This window comes from Haliotis rufescens, unplaced genomic scaffold (assembly GCF_023055435.1).
Source record: "Haliotis rufescens isolate VD_foot unplaced genomic scaffold, xgHalRufe1.0.p SCAF_4, whole genome shotgun sequence".
Lineage (NCBI taxonomy): Eukaryota > Metazoa > Mollusca > Gastropoda > Lepetellida > Haliotidae > Haliotis > Haliotis rufescens.
The window spans coordinates 6,207,069-6,229,303 of record NW_025964112.1 but is presented as its reverse complement, the minus strand read 5'-3'; the positions used below and the strand labels follow the sequence as shown (position 1 = coordinate 6,229,303).

The 22,235-nt window shown below is 38.4% G+C and overlaps 1 protein-coding gene across 5 annotated transcripts in view; it reads right to left on the bottom strand.

Moving 5' to 3' along the window:
* The window catches only part of LOC124143029, a 46,621-nt gene that overhangs the window by 1,918 nt on the left and 22,468 nt on the right, over positions 1–22,235 (bottom strand). For 2 of the 5 annotated variants that reach the window (XM_048381818.1, XM_048381817.1), the window contains exons 2-11: positions 13,231–13,861; positions 11,878–12,069; positions 11,679–11,781; positions 11,192–11,337; positions 10,903–11,058; positions 10,162–10,259; positions 9,248–9,394; positions 8,374–8,414; positions 1,225–1,358; positions 588–927 (exon numbers count right to left, since the gene is read on the bottom strand). In XM_048381818.1, the coding sequence (XP_048237775.1) occupies positions 588–927; positions 1,225–1,358; positions 8,374–8,414; positions 9,248–9,394; positions 10,162–10,259; positions 10,903–11,058; positions 11,192–11,337; positions 11,679–11,781; positions 11,878–12,069; positions 13,231–13,861 (1,988 nt within the window). Of the gene's footprint in view, positions 1–583; positions 928–1,224; positions 1,359–8,373; positions 8,415–9,247; positions 9,395–10,161; positions 10,260–10,902; positions 11,059–11,191; positions 11,338–11,678; positions 11,782–11,877; positions 12,070–13,230; positions 13,862–22,235 lie in introns of all 5 variants that reach the window. The other 3 variants (XM_048381820.1, XM_048381819.1, XM_048381821.1) reach the window with 3 other exon arrangements.

The following is a 22,235-nucleotide window of genomic DNA, read 5'->3' as shown; positions in this document are numbered from 1 at the left end:
GAGTCCGAGTCCTTACTTTTGATTGTGTTTCTCAAGTTAAATAATTGTGGTTTTACCAAGACATGAGCTTAGAATGGATTACATATATTATCAAAGGTTTGCAACTCCAATCCACTCCAAGCAACACATGCTTTTGTTAAAAGGCTACTGACGGGATCGGGTCTGCAGGCTCGCTGACTTGGTTGATGTATGTGATCGTATCCCAATTGTGTACATCAGTGCTCGTGAACTTTCTCTGGAATGTCTGGCCCAGACTCGATCATTTGCAGACCACCGGTCATATAGCTGGAATATTGCTGAATGCAGCGTTAAACGACAAACAAACAATGTTTTTGAATTAACGTGTAACATCTGATACAGGGAACGGACGTGACGTGTAATTTTTAAACAAATAATGTTTTCAAATTTAGTGTTCAAATCGCAATAGCAAGTGAACTTTTCACTGACCCGGACCTCTACAACAAACTTAACTTTCATGTTATGGTTGCTTAATTATGCATTCCTGCTTCAACGAGAAATTCAATGACGACTTTACAGAAGACACCTCAATGATATAACAGCCATATCCTCCATATGTACGTACTTACGCCAAATGAAAATGGAGCAGTTTTCATAAGGTATCCTACTATGGACTGCAACTGTTGCACTGATGTGGCGGTTTCCAAATCAGTAAGAGGTTTCAGGTGCATGCATGACACATAACACATAATTATTTCCTTTCCGAAATCTGACCGGGGAAGATCCGGAAGATTCCCAATGAAGTCCTTGTCAAGTTTCTTCCACGGTAAAAGTCTGTCACCGAGAGTGAAACCGGGATCCTTTACAAGGTGAGCTTCAACTGTTCCTCTCTTCCTGGACAGTTTGATGCTGCTGGTGTTGATACAGATACCGCACGCAAACCGAAGTGTCTTACTAAAGCTTGTGGACCTGATAATGTAAAACGGACATGAATGACACAATCCCGTCCAATCAACACAAATTCTTAGTGTTTTCTGTTTCCAATCGTATACACTTAGTCAATGACTGATTTAAAGTTAGAGAAAACTGAACAAAAAAAGTAATAGGTGGTACTTCATCACCCATTTCAGGAAAACTTAATGTCGAAAAGCGTTTGCAAAGCCTATTAGATGTAGGTTTCCAATGAATTAATCACTCGCATTTGTTTCGATTAGCTTTCTTTTGCAGGGATATGGAATTAATGACCCCAAGGCTTTGATGTCTCACCCATTTCGAGTGTTCTTCAGCACCACAACATATGGATCTCTTCTCTCATTGTCAGTTGTGAAGATTCCATCCTTCAGAAACTCTGGATCGGTTTTAATGGTTACCTTGTAGTGATCGATGTCCTCAACTACAGTCTGAATGGTGCATGAATAGAAGGTTTTAAAAGTTCAAGCAATAAGGCAGTTTCCAACTCTACAGTGTGTCTCGAAATAATCACGTAATGGTTACATACAGAGTGATTCAAATACGAATGATAAAAATAATTAATATTGGGCTAGTGTAGATATTCATAAAGATGATGTGAATAATATGCGTCAAAGTATTATCTTAAATGTTTTCACTATAATGCTGTCATTGGGAGGAAAGCATATTTAATAGTCAATATATGAACACGGGTAGGCTGTTGTAAAGCAACGTATATTAAGGTAACGTTGAAATAGAACGACCTTATATTTATGTATTACTGTCGAATAGTGATGATACCAGGTGTTCACGAAACGGTGAATGTATCCTGCTTCACCTGTGGCACACGTCACAACACATTCAAAGTCAATTGTTTACTCGAACAAACACGGTAATAAACGGTACAAGTCTACACAGGAATCGCAAGAAATATTCTTTTCACTGATGCGTAAAAATCTTACAGCATTTCTTGTCCAGGTGGGTAAATCAGTGCTAGGGAATTGGCGGTTGTACCATGATAATAAAGAATGTTGGATTCTGATAATCCAAATAAGAGTAATATCAGATATCTAATTCCATTCGACGCTCAAAGTTAACATGCATTTTTACATAACATTCTGAAAACCTCTATCAAGAGCAATTGCGTTTCTTCACACAACCATGGCTGCAAATAACTCATCAGAATTGTATACGTTTGATATCAGCCTATCAAACATGTTGACATCTATTTTGGAACACACACAATAAAGTAAAGACACAATCATCAGTCATAAAAATGAGCAGTACCTCCGACTCTCTCGAGTCGTACAATGCCACTCACCTTCAGCTAAAACCGGCGGTTTTCATCCCCACTTCAGGATGGTTCTGACAGTAGTGAGTGAGTCAGTATGGTTTTACGCCGCTTTAAGCAATATTGCAGCAATATCACGGCGGGGGACACCAGAAATGGGCTTCACACATTGTACCCATGTCGGGAATCGAACCCGGGTCTTCGGCGTGACGAGCGAACGCTTTAACCACCAGGCTACCCGACCGCCCCGGTTCTGATAGTAATGAAGTTGTGCCAGCAGGCTCACGTTCACTAGTAAATCTTCATGTTAATTGTGAACATAACAAGGGATCGGGGTTCTTGCAATTTGTAAATAAGACAACAACAATTTGGGCAGGCAGAGAGAGTACAGAGTAACGGAAGTATGCCAGCAATGTCGAAGTTGGGGATGGAAAGATAGTCACTCTGAATATGTATTACTCTTACTGGTGAAATATTTCAGGGGTACATGGATAAAAGTACATCTTCCAATTAACTAAAACAGTGTGATTTAATAAGTTGTTTGATAGATACATTAGTTCAGCGCATACATCAGTCATCACTACAATGGAAGATGTCTTGTTTATTTTGAACTTGAGTCATGTTTGTTACGTTATTATGCCTGTGACTGCTTTGAGGCACGTTCTAAGATAGCTGGCCTATTTACCATGTCTAAGTGCGCGTTCCAAGACAGCACCAGTTTTAAAGCTCTCTTGCATGACAACAGGGTAACGCTCGGTTTCAAATTAAAATTAGAGGTTTCGAATGAACAGTTAGACTACCCCTAATTTCAAAGCGCCATTATTAAACAATATCAGATCCCCAACTATGCTTTAAGTTGAACTTCTTTACCAAATTCCCGTTTTGACTTTGCTAATCCGATCAGAAATTCTGACTTACGAGGGGCGTTCAATAAGGTTTGCAACTTCAATATAAGACCCTATCTTTTGCACGTTTTTTCAATATAATCTCCATTCACCTCAATACACGTATTCTATTGTCCTTGTCCTTCAAGCTTTTAATAGCACTTTTATAGAAATCCGCAGATTGGCCCTCTAACCACGCCTTTGTGGCAGCCTTTATGTCTTCGTCATCCGGGAGGCGTCTTCAACGTAGGGCAGATTTCATTTGCGGGAAAAGGAAATATTCACTGGGGACTAAGTCTGGGCTGCAGGGTGGATGATTTAACTGTTCGAAGCCACATTCACATATGGCGGCCTGTGCAATACTCGACGTTGTCATGCAAAAGTAGAATACCATCTGTTAACACCCCACAGCGTTTCTGGCGAATATATTTTCGCAATCCTTCCATTACATTAGCATAATACTGTCCATTGATTGTAGGTTTTGGTGGCATGCAATCAATGTATCAGTAATATGCGTCTTGCACCAAAATATGGTTGACATTACCTTGCCAGCCAATGGTTGAATGCGAAACTTCAGAGGTTGAAAATTGAGGTGGAAAATTGGGGTGTTTCCATTGCATGGATTCCAATTTAGTTTCTTGGTCCCAGTGGTGGATCCATGTGTGATCACCTGTCACTAGATGAGAAAGAAATCCGGCTTCATCAGCAGTATAGAGATCCAGGAGGTCTCGACAACTTTCAGTTCTCTGATGGCGAGCTTGAGCTCTGAGGTTTCCAGGTACCCATCTTGCAGATACCTTGGGCATACCAATGCTCATGAATAATGGTTCCAACAGTTCCAACTGATATTTGGAATTCCGTAGAAACTTCAGATACTCTCACTCGTCCGTCAGACAAAATTCTTCTTTCTATAGCAGCAATGGTTTCCGGTTGGATGGCATCTGAAGATCTGCCTGACCTTGGGTCATCGTCTATGGACTCTTACCCCATTTAAACTGTAGAGACCAACGGCAAACTGTGGAATAATCAGGAGAATTCTTACCCATCACTTTACACATGCGATCATGGATTTCTTTTGCTTCGCATCCCTCCTTGGTAAGAAACTTCATTACAGCACGTTGTTCATGTTTGAGAGAATCCATGATTGTGACCACCCTCAGGTGAATTTAGGCCATCATATCCAACTTATTTTTGTGTCTGGAACTTGTCATGACACTTGTCAACCTGATGTTATGACTAGTGTCACACCTGCCACAAGTTGACATTGTTTGTAAACACAAATGCCCAAGTTGCAAAACTTATTGAACTCCCCTCGTATATGCATAAAGAAGCAGATCAGCAAGGAGGGGGGCACAATTATTGCCTATGGTGTGGCCTTAATGGTTTACGTGACCACCTGGTATTGTTGCTTTCCATTGTGCGATTCCCACTTTATCAGAAGCATGTCTGATAGGAACACAATCCATTGGCTGATAGTTAATACAACCTGATATTGACATATGGATATTTATTTCTGCTGTGAAATATACTAGCCACATAAAAAAAACTGTGCACGGAGAAAATATAGATATAAGGGCACACCGTCCGCATATGAAATATAGGTTTGAAAACAGCAATTATTGGAGACATTCAAACGCTCATGCACGTGCCATGCGATATGACGTCATTGATGGGGGCCTATGGACGTGCAATGTGTTACTGCACGTGCTTCCTGTGCAGCTGTACACAGCATGTGCAACTAAAAATTCGCTGTCACTTTGGAAAGCATGATCTGTGGTCATTCAAAAATTCAAAACTTCTCAGGCGCAGACACAAGCATATCACAAGCAAATCATGCCAAGATTGACAGCTGCACAGCGTCATGAAGCCATTGGAATGATCCGAGCGGGAATGAGGCAACAACAGGAAGCAACACATTTCCAATGCCATCGTAACACGATATCGGCATTGGTGAGGCGTTATCAGAACACAAATGACGTTGCCGACCACCCACGTTCAGGACGTCCCCGAGTATCGACGCCAAGACAGGACAGATGGATTCGAGTTACACATCTCCGACACAGTTTCCAAACGGCAGTAACGACGTCCCAGACAATTCCTGGACTGCGCCGTATCCATCCCAACACTGTCAGGAATCGTTTACGTCAGTACGGGATTCGACCACGACGCCCTGCCATACGTCCCATCCTGGCACACCGTCATCGCGTCAACCGTCTGAGATGGTGTCGAAATCATGTTTGCCAACCTCGAATATGGTGGAGAAATGTTGTCTTTACAGATACATCGAAGTACAACATTTGCCACAGTGACGGACGCCAACGTGTCTACCGGCGTTTGGTAGAACGTTATGCACGCAACTGTATTGTGGAGAGGAATCGTTTTGGAGGTGGCTCTGTGATGATTTGGGATGGGATAACAGCACGGCACCGAACCCCTTTGGTGGTTGTTCAGGGCAATCTCACCGGTGTTACGGAGGTCAGATTATGAGGCCTGTGGTCATTCCTTTCCTGCAACGTCATAGCGCCGGGATTGACATTTCAACAGGACAACGCTCGTCCTCACACGGCTAGGGTCGCAATGGATTTCCTTCACCATAACAATGTCATGTTACTGCCATGGCCTGCAAATTCTCCAGATCTCTCCCCTATAGAGCATGTGTGGGATGAAATGGAGCGCCGTCTGCGTCGTCTTCCACATCCTCCAGATAACGTTCGTGACTTGGCAAAGGATTTGAGGAGGATATGGCAAGCCATTCCCCAGGCCTTCCATGCCCATTTAGTGATTCACGCACAGGGTGGTCATACCCGTTATTGACTTTGTGACTTTGTCGTTTGACCCCCTACTCCATTTTGATCTTCTGACGTCATCGTAACAGATGTTGTTCAGGTCCCGTTGACATTTTCTAATGGTCCGATCATTCAGCTGCTACAGCGTCTGCATCATTTTGTTCTTGCTGTGTTGTATTTCAATCCAGAATATATTTTCTCCGTGCACAGTTTCTTTATGTGGCTAGTATATAAACACTAGTTGTTGGTTGGTTGGTTTGTTGTTTAACGCCGCACATAAACACTAGTGCAATCAACGCCAACGCAATGTGTATATGCCCATATATAAAGAACAATAAGACTGATGTGAATCTATTACAAACTACTTGAAACAAGTACATGTTTGATTTCACTGAGGAGACCAAATCATATACTAAGTCCGACAAGTGTGTCAACCACCTTACTCCAATTGTCTGACAATTATGTATACACAAGAGCAATCTTCACATGACACTGGCTCAATTTCAACATTTTGTGAAATTATGACAAACAGTTAAAGAGAAATTGAAACATTAGCCCTCAGTAAACATTACGCTACATATTGAAAGGAGAAGGAACACATTTTATTTGGCTTTAAAGGTAAATGTAATAAACCCTTAAATGCTATTTCCTTAGTTACCAAAACTATATTTATAACAAAAATAGAAAGAAGAAATGTTACTTTCAGCAACTTCAGAAAGAAATATTAAACTACCATGACGCAACTAAATCTATTGCAGTCTCAAACCAGTTTTTCTCCTGGTCATCATTCCATATAATGTTTGCAGAACTGAGGTAAATATACTTTTGAACAATAATAACTGTATGCTCTACCAAAACATAGATACATAATTTTGTGTTCCTTTCTGTTGTTGATGTTGATACTGGAACCTGATATAGAGTAACAGATGTATATATGGTATATGCATGCACCATTGTCTTACTTGTGAGCACTCTTCTGAATGAACGGACTGACTATGATTGGATGATGTACAGCTGGGAATTGCTGCGCATATGACTGGATTATGTAATGAAGGCTATATGTACACCATTGCTTACATGTGCTTTTTCCAGTGATTGGAATAAAAATACCAAACAGCAGATAGTGTTGACTACAGGGTATTCATTACCATTTACCGTACTGACATTTAACAGACTAATTCCCGATTTTCAAATTCATCAATCTCATTTGGAGCCAAACGGACTGTTAATACTATCACTCATCACTGCTCTTACAGGTCAAGGGCGGTCGGGTAGCCTAGTGGTTAAAGCGTTCGCTCGTCACGCTGAAAACCCGGGTTCGATTCCCGACATGGGTACAATGTGTGAAGCCCATTTCTGGTGTCTCCCGCCGTGATATTGCTGGAATATTGCTAAAAGCGGCGTAAAATCAAACTCACTCACTCACTCTTACAGGTCAAATGAAAACTCAGAGGATGTTTCCAGACAGTGTGATAGCAAAGAATTTAGAGTCGAGTTATCGGAGGGATGTTTTTAATGAAGCACAAAGTTGTGAAGAACGTTCAACCATCATAAAAAAGAATGAGAACCAACTGAACTGCAGGGCAGTTGATGTGGGCCTGGCTATTGAGAAAGAGTTGAAGGATGCTGAAAATTACGGTCATTTGAAAAGCATTAGAATGCAAAGCAAGGTCTTTGAGATTGGTGTTGTGAAGAAGGTGGTTACTAAAGTCACTAAAGTCACTTCTCCGAAGTGAGAAATCTGTCTGTTCGAGACCAAGAGAAATGGTCTCAAATGTTGTGCAGAAAAGTTGTGTCTCTTTTGGCTACCTGTGGTTTGGTAAAGGAAGATGAATGTGATTTTGTTCATCTTTCCTGAACAATTACCGTAGGTGGATCAGAAGCATTTTCAAGTTTCAATCAGAGGGCAGAAAGTGACAGAGTGGGGGGTCTTATGTCCAGATATGATGATGTCAGCGAGAACAAATAAGAAGAGTCACCGAGAGCACAGAGACCGTTACGTGACCATGGAGTCTTGAATGTACCAGCCACCAAGCCACGTTATTGAATCTAATGCATTAAGGAGAAGTGCAAAGGTAAATGCAGTGCAGCTAAAAACAGCCTGATCTGTTCCTTCACCGGTTCAAATACTCCTGAAATATTGATAAACACTTGTTTTTGTTTTTCACTCTAATCAGTTCAAGCTCTGTTCCATTCTAGGTCATTAAAAACCTGTTGCGTTATACATTATAAGGCCTTATATCTGTGTGCAAAAGCACTGAAAGGGCCTTTAAAAGCTAAAACTCTGCATTAACCATAATTGTGTGACTTTGTTAAAAACATGCATGTTGTACAAGCAGCATGGGATATAAAAATGTGGGATAATCTACATACAGACCATATAAACATGGATTAGAAACAAGACGTGTATAGTTTAAGAAGACCTCCATCAAATGACATCAGGCCTGAGTATATGAAAATCAAATTAACATAGCTGCACACAAAACAGTGATAAATATGAACTTACGAACGTGTTTCCTGAAGTGTTTGAATCTTCAGTTGCTTCACCTGAAACATGGAATATGATATGCATATGTCAAATTTATTAAAACAATAACCGTGAGAACCGAGGCTCACCTGGAAATGTAGTCAACAGTTACATATGTTAGCAAACATTGTCACCAAACCGGATTCAATCCTCTTGACCCACTTGGGGCATCATCAATGGTGAGAACAAGCATGTGAAGTTACACCATCATAGGTCAAGTAGTTGCTGAGGAGATGATGTTTACAGTGTCATAAATGCATTTTTTCAGAGAATTTATGTGCATGGTTCAAAGTACCAATGTCACAAACAAGTCCACATTTAATATATTATGAACTTTGCAACATACACTTATGTGAAATACAACTATAACAAATAGGTACTATTGACGGACAAACATGCCATGACATAAGCAAACTTGACTTTAACTAAGATTAGCTAAAAGAATATATAGATGAGAAGCTTGTACTTAAAACGCATATATAATATACATTTGTTTGTATTTAAATGCTGCAGTCACCAATATTCCATCTATACATGTATATGGCGGCGGTCTGTGAATGACAACATGCACATCAATCCAGGCAATTGTGAAATGAACCAAGTCACCGAGCCTGACCATCCGACCCATTTAGTCGACAAGCATAATATGTTGCTGGGGACCTATAATTTTACCCGGAATCCACATGAGTGTAGCTTAACATAGAGGATATTTGAAATACTTATATTATTAACCTACTCTTCATCTATTTAAGATAAGAAACAGAACAAGCTTTTATCATTTAAAAAAGTGAAATTTGCAAAATAGTTTAACTGTACAAAAAAAGATAGCGAACTGTAGAACTGTAATACACACCTGTGGTGATCCTTGTCAGTCGATGCATCAATCTGTCCTTTGATTTACTGTCGATTGTAGTCGTGTCATAATCACGAGAATCACTGACGTCCAGCACCTCTTTTCTACTTTTTAGCTGTGCAAGACATTTCGACAGGGCATCTCCTCCTTAAACACGAACGTGAGGTATTCGTCATTGACACCTCTTTAAACTGATTGAACCGAACATGTTACCGCAGATACACAATTTATACAAGTAGCACATATCTGGATAACATACTGATTTGATGATCCAGCCATATAACGGCGGTCTGCAAATAATCGAGTCTGGTTCAGACAATCAAGTTATTGACATCATGAGCATGCATCAACTAACTCAGCGAACCTGAACTCCCGATCCGGTTAGTCTGACGACAAGAAACATCGCCTTTTACGGAAAGCATGGGTTGTTGAAGACTTATTCTAATATCCGGATCTTCACGGGTCTTTTTCCTGTGTGTATACATGGCATCATTTCGGTACAGAAAGGTCATTGATGGGTGTACATTATACAATGGTTTAAGACCATACTTTTAGGCACGTTGGTCTCTAAGCAGGTGCAAATGCAAAAGTACACTATCGACTGACGTACAAACATTTGACTTAAACCTAAAAACATTAGTTACTTTCTACTTCCTTCTACACATTTCCTCATTTCCCAAATACCCATGAAGAATGGGTACTGACAACGTTTGCCAATATAAGTGAGACACTGATACGTTTAGTGTAGTGGCGCTGCAAAAGAACACCTCCTTTTACAGTCAAGCATACTTTTTTGGTCGTTGTACTTTGACCTTGTTTAAATGAGCTTCATGGAAGACAAAATATCATTATTATTTCCATTTATCTCAAACCAGAACATATTTTTAGGATGTAGGCCTATCAAAACCTCTTACCATCTGCATACAGCGTCAACAGTTCCTGTTCCCTGCTTGCCTTCCATCTCAAGGCTAACTTTGTTACTCCAACAAAAGACCCGTCTACAAGGATATTCCTAAAATGAATTAATGAAGGACACACAATCAGTGGAATGTTCTGGTACTATCATTTGAAAAACCATTCATATCGATTCATGTTCTCTCTGTGTAGTGTAAATATAAACGTCTACATCCGATAATAACCAGTACTGATTATCCACCGAAACAGATTTCATTAGCGTAAAAGACAAAATGACAGTGTAAATTATATGAATGGATCAGTACAGCAACAAAACCCTTTCCATAATCCATTGTACAATTTCGATAATATTTGTCTTTCATATATGTTTATGAATCACTAGAAAAGTAAGGGTGTATAAAAGTATTAGACGCATGACAGCCTTTGCAAAAGACTTAAGAGTCTTTTACTTACTCATGACCAAGGGGGCGCGGGTGGCCCAGTCGTCTAAGGCGCCGCGATTCGCTGTGCAGAGTTGCTTCCCTTGGGCGGTTGATTGTGGGTTCGAATCCCGGTTCGCCCCGATTATGTTTCTAGGTTTGTCAGCACCATACCCGTGCTCGTGGGTTTCACCGAAGTGGTAAACGTCTGAGACCTGCATCACCTCGGGCTTCCCTCCCACATTTAGCTGACACGCCGTGATATAACTGGAATACTGTTAAAAGCGGCGTTAAACCCAACTCACTCATTCACTCACTTACTCATGACCAAGCGTGAGTTCTTCAGCAAGGTGGAGACCGAACAGGGTTGGATACATCAACTGAGGAACATCCAAGCACAGACGCAAAAAAGATTCCAATGTGGTACAGCTGCCTTTGTTCCAATGAAAGGTCTCTGTCCTCAGAACACCATTTGGCCTAGGAAAAAGAGACTCTAAACTTCACACAAAAGAATCATCATTTGCAACACAAAGAGCAACAGTTGCGTTTTGCTTTGGAACATTCTTCCAATTATTTAGCAAGAACACTCAAGCCCCTTAAAGCTGCTTACTGTTTGAGTCTCTGTTGACAATTGACCAGCAATGGAATCAGGCCAACTCTATCGGCAATGTTCGATGTGTCGATGAAGTCAAACAAGAGATTGTCTGGAAGGTCTGTGTCACAAACTTCTGTTGCATCACCCAGCCACAGGTAGATCTGAAATTAAGCATCGTAATGTGACCTTATTTTACAAGCTTTCGAAACACCACTGAAGATAAAGATATCTTTATGTTACAATATCTGTGTCTTAATATTGAAACAACATATTATTATGCCCATAAATGAGTAATCGTTTACAAGTTCAAACGTTGTCCAAGTTGTTTTAATGACCAGTGTATGGTTGTATCTAGTTTGCCCATACCTAATTTCTTTTGCTGTGTGTTTGTTGCAATTTCAGGGCATGTGATCGTTTTTATTCAAACGTGGGTTATATGTATATTCATGTGAAATGAATTACTACTTTCATCTACAAATATACATCCATGTACAAAACATACCCTGGTAGTACATCCAGTCTTTATTGCTGCTTGGTAGCTCTTCACCCATTTCCTCAATAGTTCAATAAATAAAGAGCACATTGTGACATCTCCACCATTGTATCTAGAGAGAAAAGTTTAAGGATATTCAAGTTTATGCAAGTATTAATGGCGCTGGCCCGTAAATACATTTGCAATAAAATAATATTAACGACTCTACCTGTCAAGCTGAAGTTCCACGTCATAACACATAAAAGGGCAGCTGTTGTCCTCAACTCTCCAATTATCACGTCCTGGTCTGAAAAATGTTACGTTGCCATGGAAACGATCCAGTATTGTTTGAGAGGTCAGTGCTGACGAATTAACCCTAGAAACGCCACTTGTGATGTATTCACGAACTTCTTGTTGATATCTGAAAACAATTGTGAATAGTTCGTCAAAGCAGATCAATAAAATAAGTTTTTGCAATCTACTGAGCTAATCAAAGAGTTATTTAAAAGAGTTTTGGTTAATAGATTTCACATAGTCCTGAACAAGTAGCTGAAATCAGACCACCTGGAGAAATTCCCACATTTTTTAACGTTTCTCTTTATCTTGTAAGCAGCAGAATCTCTGCACTTAACATATCGGGTTTTTTTTAAACAAAATTAGTAATTGCACTATCGTTTTACTGGATTGTCTGATTCATAACTTGATCGTCTGATCAGGACTCGATTATAAACTGGTACGGATTTTTTTCAATGAATTTGTTATGATAAAACATTGATCAGAGGAATGAGCAAACATTATGTTGTTATTTTTTATAACATAACCTTTACAACACTTTATATGAAGCAGTTTCTTTTGCCGCTGCTAAAAATAGTTTCAAGCATTTTAGAAAGAACTATTTGTCAATTTAGCATCACTCGGGCATCCTCGAATAACCAGAGTATTATATCTCAATCTATTCAATTTCTCCAGTGGCAGCCATAGCTTCATTTCGAGAGTGACGTCACCAGCTCTATCTCTCTCATCTCTCTAGCGCTCAAGAGAGTAATTTATTGGATGGCTCTTTTTACCGTCTTGCCATTCTAATAAGTAGGGCGGCGAAAGGGTCCACGGTATTTATCAACCCAGCTTGAAATATAATACACAATATAATGATACTATGTATACACAAAGAAAAAGATCCGTGAAAATCCGGATTAGAATAGGTCTTCAGCAACCCATGCTTTTTCGTAAAAGGCGACTATGCTTGTCGTAAGGAGCAACTAACGGGATTAGGTGGTCAGACTCAGTGACTTGGTTGATGCATGTTATGGTAATCCAATTGCGTAGATCGACGCTCACGATGTCAATCACTGGATTGTCTGGTCCAGACTCGATTTTTTTACAGACAGCCGTCATTTAGCTGGAATATTGCTGAGTGCGGAGATAAACAACAAACCAACCAACTTTAAAATTAACTAAATGAAACCTATGGGCATGGTGATGGTAAACATGGATCATAATTCTAGAAATACTTTAATTATATTAAAAACAAAATCCCTTACACCCCTGCAAAAGTTAGTGATGTCTTTGAAACGTGTAATACCTGTCTTTCAAACGTTGTGTCAAATCCAAGCGCTTGCTTTGGTCCACCAGCCGGGAGGAAACTCTCAGTACCGCTCTTTCAGGGAAGTCATTCATATTCATCTTGGTAAGAAAATCGGTTCGTTTATCGATAGTCTGTCTAGCTGAGATTTTAACTCCCAACCAAGACCGGAGAGCCTGTTTGATTTTCAGTTCTGTCTTTCCATTTCCAAAATATATACCATTACTGCCTGATTTGAGTCCTGATAATTCTTCCATCACCTCTTTCAGCTTCTGTAGGTGTGTCGAGGACAATAACACATCGTACCAAACAGCCCACAGAGTCTTCAATTCTTCAGTATTTGTTGGATTAATGGTTCGAGCTAGGAAGAGTAAAACCAAATCCCGCGCCAAGATACCTTCTTCGATGTCATTGACGTGAAAGTTTATTGTCTGGTTCTTTGTTTTTGTCGTACCATCTTGATGTAGTACGTGCATTGTGTGAAGGACGTGCCTGATGTCCCCACATCCTAGCAGCAGGATGTCGCACTCCTCAGCAACCTGGCATCCATGGGTAACATCCACAGATCGAGTGTTTCCAATCGGATAATAAAACTGATCAGTCTCACCATCAGTAAAGATAACGGCATAATCTGTTTCGAACAGAAAATGTATTTTAGTACCCAATGTATACGACTTCAAACCCTGATAATATCAGTAAAACAAAGTTGTTTCATTGTGAATACAGTTATAATCTAAATTAGTTATAATTCATTTTCATATTGTTTGAATAAGATGATCTCAGATCAATAACATGAATGTTTGTGATTCAAGCAACCGCATCATCACTGTAAAGGAATTTACATTGATAATTGCTATTAATGTCTATTCGACGGCGATGTGTGTGACGGGTATCGTAGTCTTTAGCCTTTAACTGTTTTGATAAAGTTTTTTGTTTTTTTTTAATCAAATCCGATTTTTAAGTGTATACTTTCTTTAGCCCGGCAGTTTATATGCAACTCATGTGTCTCCCTCAGTCCAGATTGGTATACTGCTAATGTGACTTAAAATATGCTGAGTTATGGTTCCCTAAAGCATTTGGGCGAGTGAGTGAATGCTGTCAGCAATATTCCATCTATATCACAGCAGCCTGTATATAATCAAGTCAGACCAAGAATATGGTTATTCAACGATCCACGCCAAGTTATGTAATCGATCAACATGATTTTCCTGTTCATCGTCTCTTTCGACGAGTATGAAGTATCTTTCGTGATACAGAATTCATATAAGGAGTGTTATCATAAACAAAAAATCCTGAATTGACGATTTATTGCAAACAAGCTACTAAATATATATATATAAATCCTGAAATGACGATTTATTGCAAACGATCTATAAAATATATAATATATGCATCATTCAGAAGGAAAGCGCTGTCTCTCTTTCTCTCTCTCTCTCTCTCTGTGTGTGTGTGTGTGTGTGTGTGTGTGTGTGTGTGTGTGTGTGTGTGTGTCGGATATGTTACGTCCATCGTTGAGAGGGAAAGGTGGTGGAGGGTGCATATCAGGTATATTATATACATCATTCAGACTATCCTTCACCAGACATTGATCCTCACTCTATAATTGGATGAGGTGGCATACTCGGTGACTTGGTTGATTGTGTGTCTTGTACATGTGTACATGTTGTGTGTAAATACATGTAATCGTGACTGGGCCAGACAAGCAAGTGTTTGAAAAATGAACAACGTCCCACGCCGACAGGTCCGATGACTCACAGTCAACCAAACAACCGAGACTGACTTAGAGTTGCCCCTCACGACACTCATCCCTTAATGGGAACCGGTTCTAACCAGGAACCCTCATCCGATCAAGGAAATACATTAATGTTAATGATGACAGGGCATGGGATAACATATGTAGTTATCTATTATTGATTTAAAAAATCAATCAATCTAATTTCATGTCTTGTGTACTTTGCTATCTTTTCTAAACATTACAATTATTTTAAATCTATTTTAGACATGCCAGGTTTATATGAAGATTGCCGGCATACAAAGTCAATAAGCTGTCATGAAGGCTTCAGTAATTTTACCAGTTATTCCATGCTAAACAAGAAGGTGACTTTGTAATTAAAAATATAGTAAGCTTACCCTTAACATTATTTGTGCTAATTTTATCCTTGAAAATTGAGAAAAACGAGGATGGTGATGATTCAGAGGTACTTTAAAAACATGCTTCTGTCCTCTCGGGTCATGTGTTTCTTGTATTTTTCTTGTAGTTAGCCTCCTGAGATGAGGAACAAATTCTCCCACATATTTCATTCTAAATTAAGAGGGAGATTACTGTTACACATACTCCACCTTATGCCATTTCGAATGATTCAGATTATATATTTGTTGCTTCTCCCATAACAGGGCATGATCTTCAATCGCTAGCAGTGGTTTATTCGCAGTGGTTTATTTTTTTCATCCAATCTGATTAGCTGGCTGAGAGTGGAGAGTTGTGTCATCGCGTTTTGATTGGCTGGCTAAAAATAATTGACGGCACTATTTTCGGGTCGGGGATACCCGAGGTCGTCTAGTACAGGAAATCCCCAGCTGTCAAAATATTACCGTAGTGACGATGTTTCTATCTCCGAAAGTTGGTGACTGACAGAAAATTTGTGGGGGAAGAAGGGATGTGATATGTGGAGATATATCAGAGAATTTCGGGTTCCCAATGTACCAGATTCAGTTGCAGAATGAGAAGACGGTAACCGAAGCGAGATACCGCATCGAAATTACGGGACCAGGTGAGCAACTCCGGTACATTCTTTACTGGGCGTTTTCAAGGCTGATAACAAAGCTAATGAAACAGTTAATTAATTCATGTAAAAATACCGATGAAATAGTAAAACAAAACCATATTGTTTGGTATTTTAAAAAACAACAACTATCAACCACATAAGAAATGTCACGTTATAACGAAGTGTTGATCTAGAGCCGATCGATCAAAAACATATTTTAAAGTTATATTAAAATAATCGAGACTTAAATTTCATATTTTAAGAAAATAAACACTCAGATAATTTGGATCTAAAGCAATACTCAATTTTAATGCAGGAAACGATCAATCTTTGCCGGACGGACCGTACATCTCACGACCAAGATGTTTTGCTACCACAGCTGTTGTTTCCCCTTTCAACGGGTGGAGTTTGTCCAGATCAATATATAATGTATTTTGGCCTATAATTATATGGTGTTTTTTAAACATGAAGACTATCAAGACTGAACAAACTATCTCAGGACAATTAAGAAACTCATTATTAAAAAACAACACTATACCGTTTAAACTTGAATGTATTAAGTCATACCTAAATCTATATAAACTCAAGAAAGTAATATATGTATTTATATTTTTTATTAACTATTTTGATTTCTTATAGGGAGCAGACAAAATGATGAAGATAAACATGTTGGGCACCAATCAACCTTATTAGGTATGTTTTTAAAAACAATAAAAAAAAATTCCAACAATGATGTACGTTTATGCATCTAAAAATATATTTTATCGGATTTATTGTATTGTATTTATTGTATTTTAGATAGGATGAAATAATCTCAAAATTAATTTCATATTATTAGTTTTAGGTAGAAACTCAATATGACAGTTAATTATTTTGTAGAATCATGTTTGTCTCAAGTATATTCTTTAAACTAAAGATTTATTATTTACCATGTTTACTGAAAAAAACCACTTCTTTAATAATGCAATTGTTATATTACCATAGCAGATAAAGAGCCCCAATATGCATAGCTAGCTTAGTTTTAATGATAATTATTTAGCATTTCTTGGGATGATAAACTGGACATATGACAAAATAAGAAATGTATTATTATTTATTATTCTCCCATTACAAGGTTTACAGTGGTTTATGTTTCTGACATAATCTAATTGGCTTGCCTGGGAGTATAAAGCTGTGTCGCTATTTTAATCAGAGACCTTAAATTATTCTGATGTGTAAATTTTCAGAACATGGTAAGTAAAGAAAAACTGAAATTTATGGGTGATGAAGAAATGACCAACTAGAGGTCCTCTTATAACATTTTACCATAAACCTCATTTCTTTACATTAGCAATGTCTAATTTTAATTTTAATACTTTTTACCAAAAAAAATCACATATGAACAGGTCACCAAAATACATATTTATTATTATGTCTTGTTTTCATGAAGATAAAAAGGAGCAAATATTAATTTTAAATTACCTATTATCAGTAAGTCTTAACTTCTAATCTGACAAAATAATAAAAGAATAAAGTTTGGAGGTAACTGTTGCAGTAAAATAACAATGTAAAATTACAAGGGTATTAAAATGCAAATATTTGTAGAACTACTGAAATAATAATTAATTGTTTACATATATCCTATGTATTTATGTTTCACACACAATAAATTATTGTGCTTGTCAAATTCACATTGTTTCTTGTCATTCACAAATATGGGAAAATTAGATGACTCATTTAGTAACATTTTTGGTGTCATGATGTTAAATATAATGTTCAAAAGAAAAATTGTCCATTGAATAAGTTTAAAAAAATATTTTTAATAAAAACACATGTGCTCACCATGTTCAGGAACAAAACAATATATAAAAAAATAACATGAAATAATCATCATTTTACATATTAAATTATTCACTGTAAAATTAGTTTAAAAGTGTAAAATTCGTCCAAAAATATTACAATCCACTGATGGATTTGAGAAGATTTAATCAGCTGATCAGTTGCCTGAGTGGGTATTTATAGAATCTTGCCTGATCAGCCCTGCTGACAGTTCCTTGGGCCCTTGTTTTTCGTTAACAATATTTCACAATATTTAAGACAATATTTAATTTCCTCTTAATTGGGTTAATAAAATTTGTTTCAAGCGAACAAATAAACGAATAACGTATTAACCCCCTAAAAGGGTGGGCCTATTTGGTGTTGCGCATTTCAAATTTCTCACTTCCCGGGTTGACATCGTACATTCAAAATGCATTGATAGGCCAAATCAACCCGGCTTAGGGTGTAATACGGGTCTGGTTATAACACCCCCTGTCATATGACCGTCTCGATCACTGCAAACACGAAAACGTCGTTTTTTTTCCATATATGGTCATTGGACGGAAAAACGACTCAAAATTCATTAAAATTGATTAATTGGTTAGCGTCTAGAAAGTGTCCGGAAAATCGTCGAGTTTTTCAAGCGTAAAATGGACGGAAAAACGATGCTTTTTGCTCCCCCTTGTACAACTGTTAACGGCCAACCAGATGGCGCTGGTCCCCCGACGCACGTGATGCCCAAGGGTTCCTTTCGGAAGCATTAGGTTTCGTATTTCTGGCATGCCTTGCTCTAGTATCTGTCGCGCGCAGTTCAGCGAGATTTGCTGATTAGTCAGTTTTAGGATGTGTAACATGTTAATGGAATTCAGACACGCGGCTAGAAGTCAAACCAAACCATGTTACCAAGTTTATTGAGATAACATATCTCTCCGCTACGCACATTTACCTCTATCGGATAATGGGTTGTTTCATTTGGTTATAACAGTAACTAATTTTGCAATGTGAAGTTTACACGTTATACGGCTTTTCCATAGGACGAGAGGTCGGTCACAGGACGTGTTTCACGTGACTGTATTCTTGAAATGACGTAAACACTGACTACTTCCACATTCCTGGGGAAAGCCCTGGGAATTCCATAGTACGAATTCATACAGAAGCGTTGTGTCTCATCATTTAGAGCCTTTAATTTTGAACGTAGCGTCATAGCATACTCTGGGAGTCATAGTTTGGTTGCATGCCCGTTCAAGGATACCCTCGCAACAACCCATCCTAGAGAAAAGAAAAACCCCAAAATCCAAACTATCGTAGTGACAATCTACAGCAATCTATGAATTTACCTTAGTATCTAGTTGACACTTTACTATCACCTGTCAATGATCGGCCAATTGATCAGTGATGAAAAAGGCTTGAAATCGTCACAGGTTAATTAACAACTTCGAAAATATCTCCCGTCATGTCTATCGTGTTGGCCATTTTGACGTCTTGTACTTGATGTTAATGTATAACGACGATCTGTCATTGTGATTGACTTACTTAGGTAGTTCTTAACAGACTTTCTCATCTTAGGAGGTTATTTTTTGGAAAACATTTCTTGTAAACAAACTAAAACAGATGTTCCTCGCTTTTGGAGGAACTATTTTATTCCGAAATGGCCTATTAAAGCTAATAATAAGTCAAGGCACCATGCGTTTATATGATCTGTTATTATATGTGTTTAACAAATACGGTTTTTGGCGTTAATAAAATACACTGACGCAAGTATATTCTAATCAAATCAATTGGATAATTGAATATGCTATATTTTACATTTTACATAACATCACTACCCAAAATTTGGACAGTTGCAGTAACACACTACAGGATCGCATTAAACACCACTTTGAACAGTATTTCAGTTGTATGACGGTGTATCAGACTGATGTGGGATAAAAACCCGAAGTGGTTCAGGCCATCCAACCGGTGTTCGCGAAAAGGTGAGCGTATCCTTCCACACAGGTGGCACCCGTCACAAACACATGCAAGGACAAGTCAACTGTTCACCTGAACAAAGCACGGAAACACACAATGATGCCCGTCCTCACTATTACCGAGCATGTAAATTATATTGTCCGTCAAAAACATGGACGAGTATAAACACTATGTTCCTACAGGGAATACATGTCATACATTTGACAGCGTATAGACTCGGTATGCAGATGATCAACCATCCCATTATTGATAATCCTTCTTGAAGAGCTATGAAATCAGAAGCTGCTATAGCGCATTTTAACACTTTATCTTTTAATTTGCATGTTAGACTTCTATTTCATAACTCAGTTTTATTTGCACGGATCACTATGGAATCTTGGAAGGGACATTGTCGCGTTGACGTATTGTCGCATTGACGCCCTTACAAAAACAAGCAAAACGTGTCAAAATTAACCAAAGCGCGACAATTCGACAACGCGACATTTTGGCCATTTGTCGCATTGTCGCGTTGTCGCTCTTTGACTAATCTTTTTCTATATTTTACAAAAGGCCGACAATGCCGTAACGCGACATTTTCAATGTCAAAGTATGTCTCGTTGTCGCATTGTCGCCCAACAAATGCACATTGCCTAAAAGTCGGGCCGGGCCGGGCCAAGACGGGCCAAAGTGTTACTGGCTAATTACTTCATTATCGGCGATCATACCTACATATAATTGATGCAACATACACACATGACATTAATGAACAATCACCAAACAAAAAAGTGCACCATAAATAATTAATTCGGAGTAAATCGCTCGACAACCAGAAAGTGGAGCAGTATGTAAGCGTCGCTGATCTTGGTAACATGTAAAAGAGCAATCGTTAAACGAAGTAAGATTTGAAACGTATCAAATACTTCTAGCTATCGTGATACAAATTTCCATCTGTGAGCATAGTGTTTATATTTATAGGAACGTTCAATATATAAGTAAATACCATTTTATAATGTCACTGATCGTCGTATTTAAAGCAGACACGTTGGTTAAAGTAGACCTCTTCTCCCTATACCCTCAACAGTCACACAGGTGTTCGGTCCGACTTGGCCCGGGCTGTCAAAATCAACTTTAAACTCACATATGTATCATCAAATGGATTCACATCTATAAACTAGTATATTATCTACCTAAATACCACTTTATAGTGTCTCAGATCACTGTACTTAAAGAAAACAAGGTGCTCAAAGTGAAGCCCTTTTCCCCCTACATTCTCAACATAGTCTCTTTCAGAAGTGTTTTGCTTGTGTTGGGTCCGACTTGGCCCGGGCGGTCAAAATCAACTTTAAACATACAGATATATCTTCAATGTGTTTACATCTATAAACTAGTATAATATCTACCTATATACCACTTTATAGTGTCTCAGATCACTGTACTTAAAGAAAACAAGGTATTCAAAGTGAAGCATTTTTACTGTATTTTCTTAAGAAAATCTCTGTCAGAAGTGTTGGGTCCGACTTGGCCCGGGCGGTCAAAATCAACTTAAACCTCACAGATGTATCATCAAATGGATTCACAACTTCAGATTAGTATTATATCTACCTATATACCACTTTATAGTGTCTCAGATCGCTGTACTTAAAGAAAACAAGGGGCTCAAAGTTAAGCTTTTCCTTTAATATTCTCAACATAGTCTCTATCAGAAGTGTTTTGCTTGTGTTGGGTCCGACTTGGCCCGGGGGGTCAAAATCAACTTTAAACACACAGATGTATCTTCAAATGAGTTTACATCTATAGATTAGTGTTATATCTACCTATATACCACTTTATAATGTCACGGTACATCGTATTTAAAGAAAACAAGGTGCTCAAAGTGAAGCATTTTTACTGTATTTTCTTAAGAAATTCTATGTCAGAAGTGTTCGGTCCGACTTGGCCCGGGCTGTCAAAATCAACTTAAACCTCACAGATGTATCATCAAATGGTTTCACATCTTTAGATTTGTATTATATCTACCTAACTACCACTTTATTATGTCACGGTACATCGTATTTAAAGAAAACAAGGTGCTCAAAGTGAAGCATTTTTACTGTATTTTCTTAAGAAAATCTATGTCGGAAGTGTTCGGTCCGACTTGGCCCGGGCTGTCAAGATCAACTTAAACTCCACAGATGTATCATCAAATGAAGTCACATCTTTAGATTAGTATTATATCTACCTAAATACCACTTTATAGTGTCTCAGATCGCTGTACTTAAAGAAAACAAGGGGCTCAAAGTGAAGCCCTTTTCCCTCTACATTCTCAACATAGTCTCTATCAGAAGTGTTTGTCTTGTGTTGGGTCCGACTTGGCCCGGGCTGTCAAAATCAACTTAAACCTCACAGATGTATCATCAAATAGATTCATATGTTTAGATTAGTATTATATCTACCTGAATACCGCTTTATTATGTCACGGTACATCGTATTTTAAGAAAACAAGGTGCTCAAAGTGAA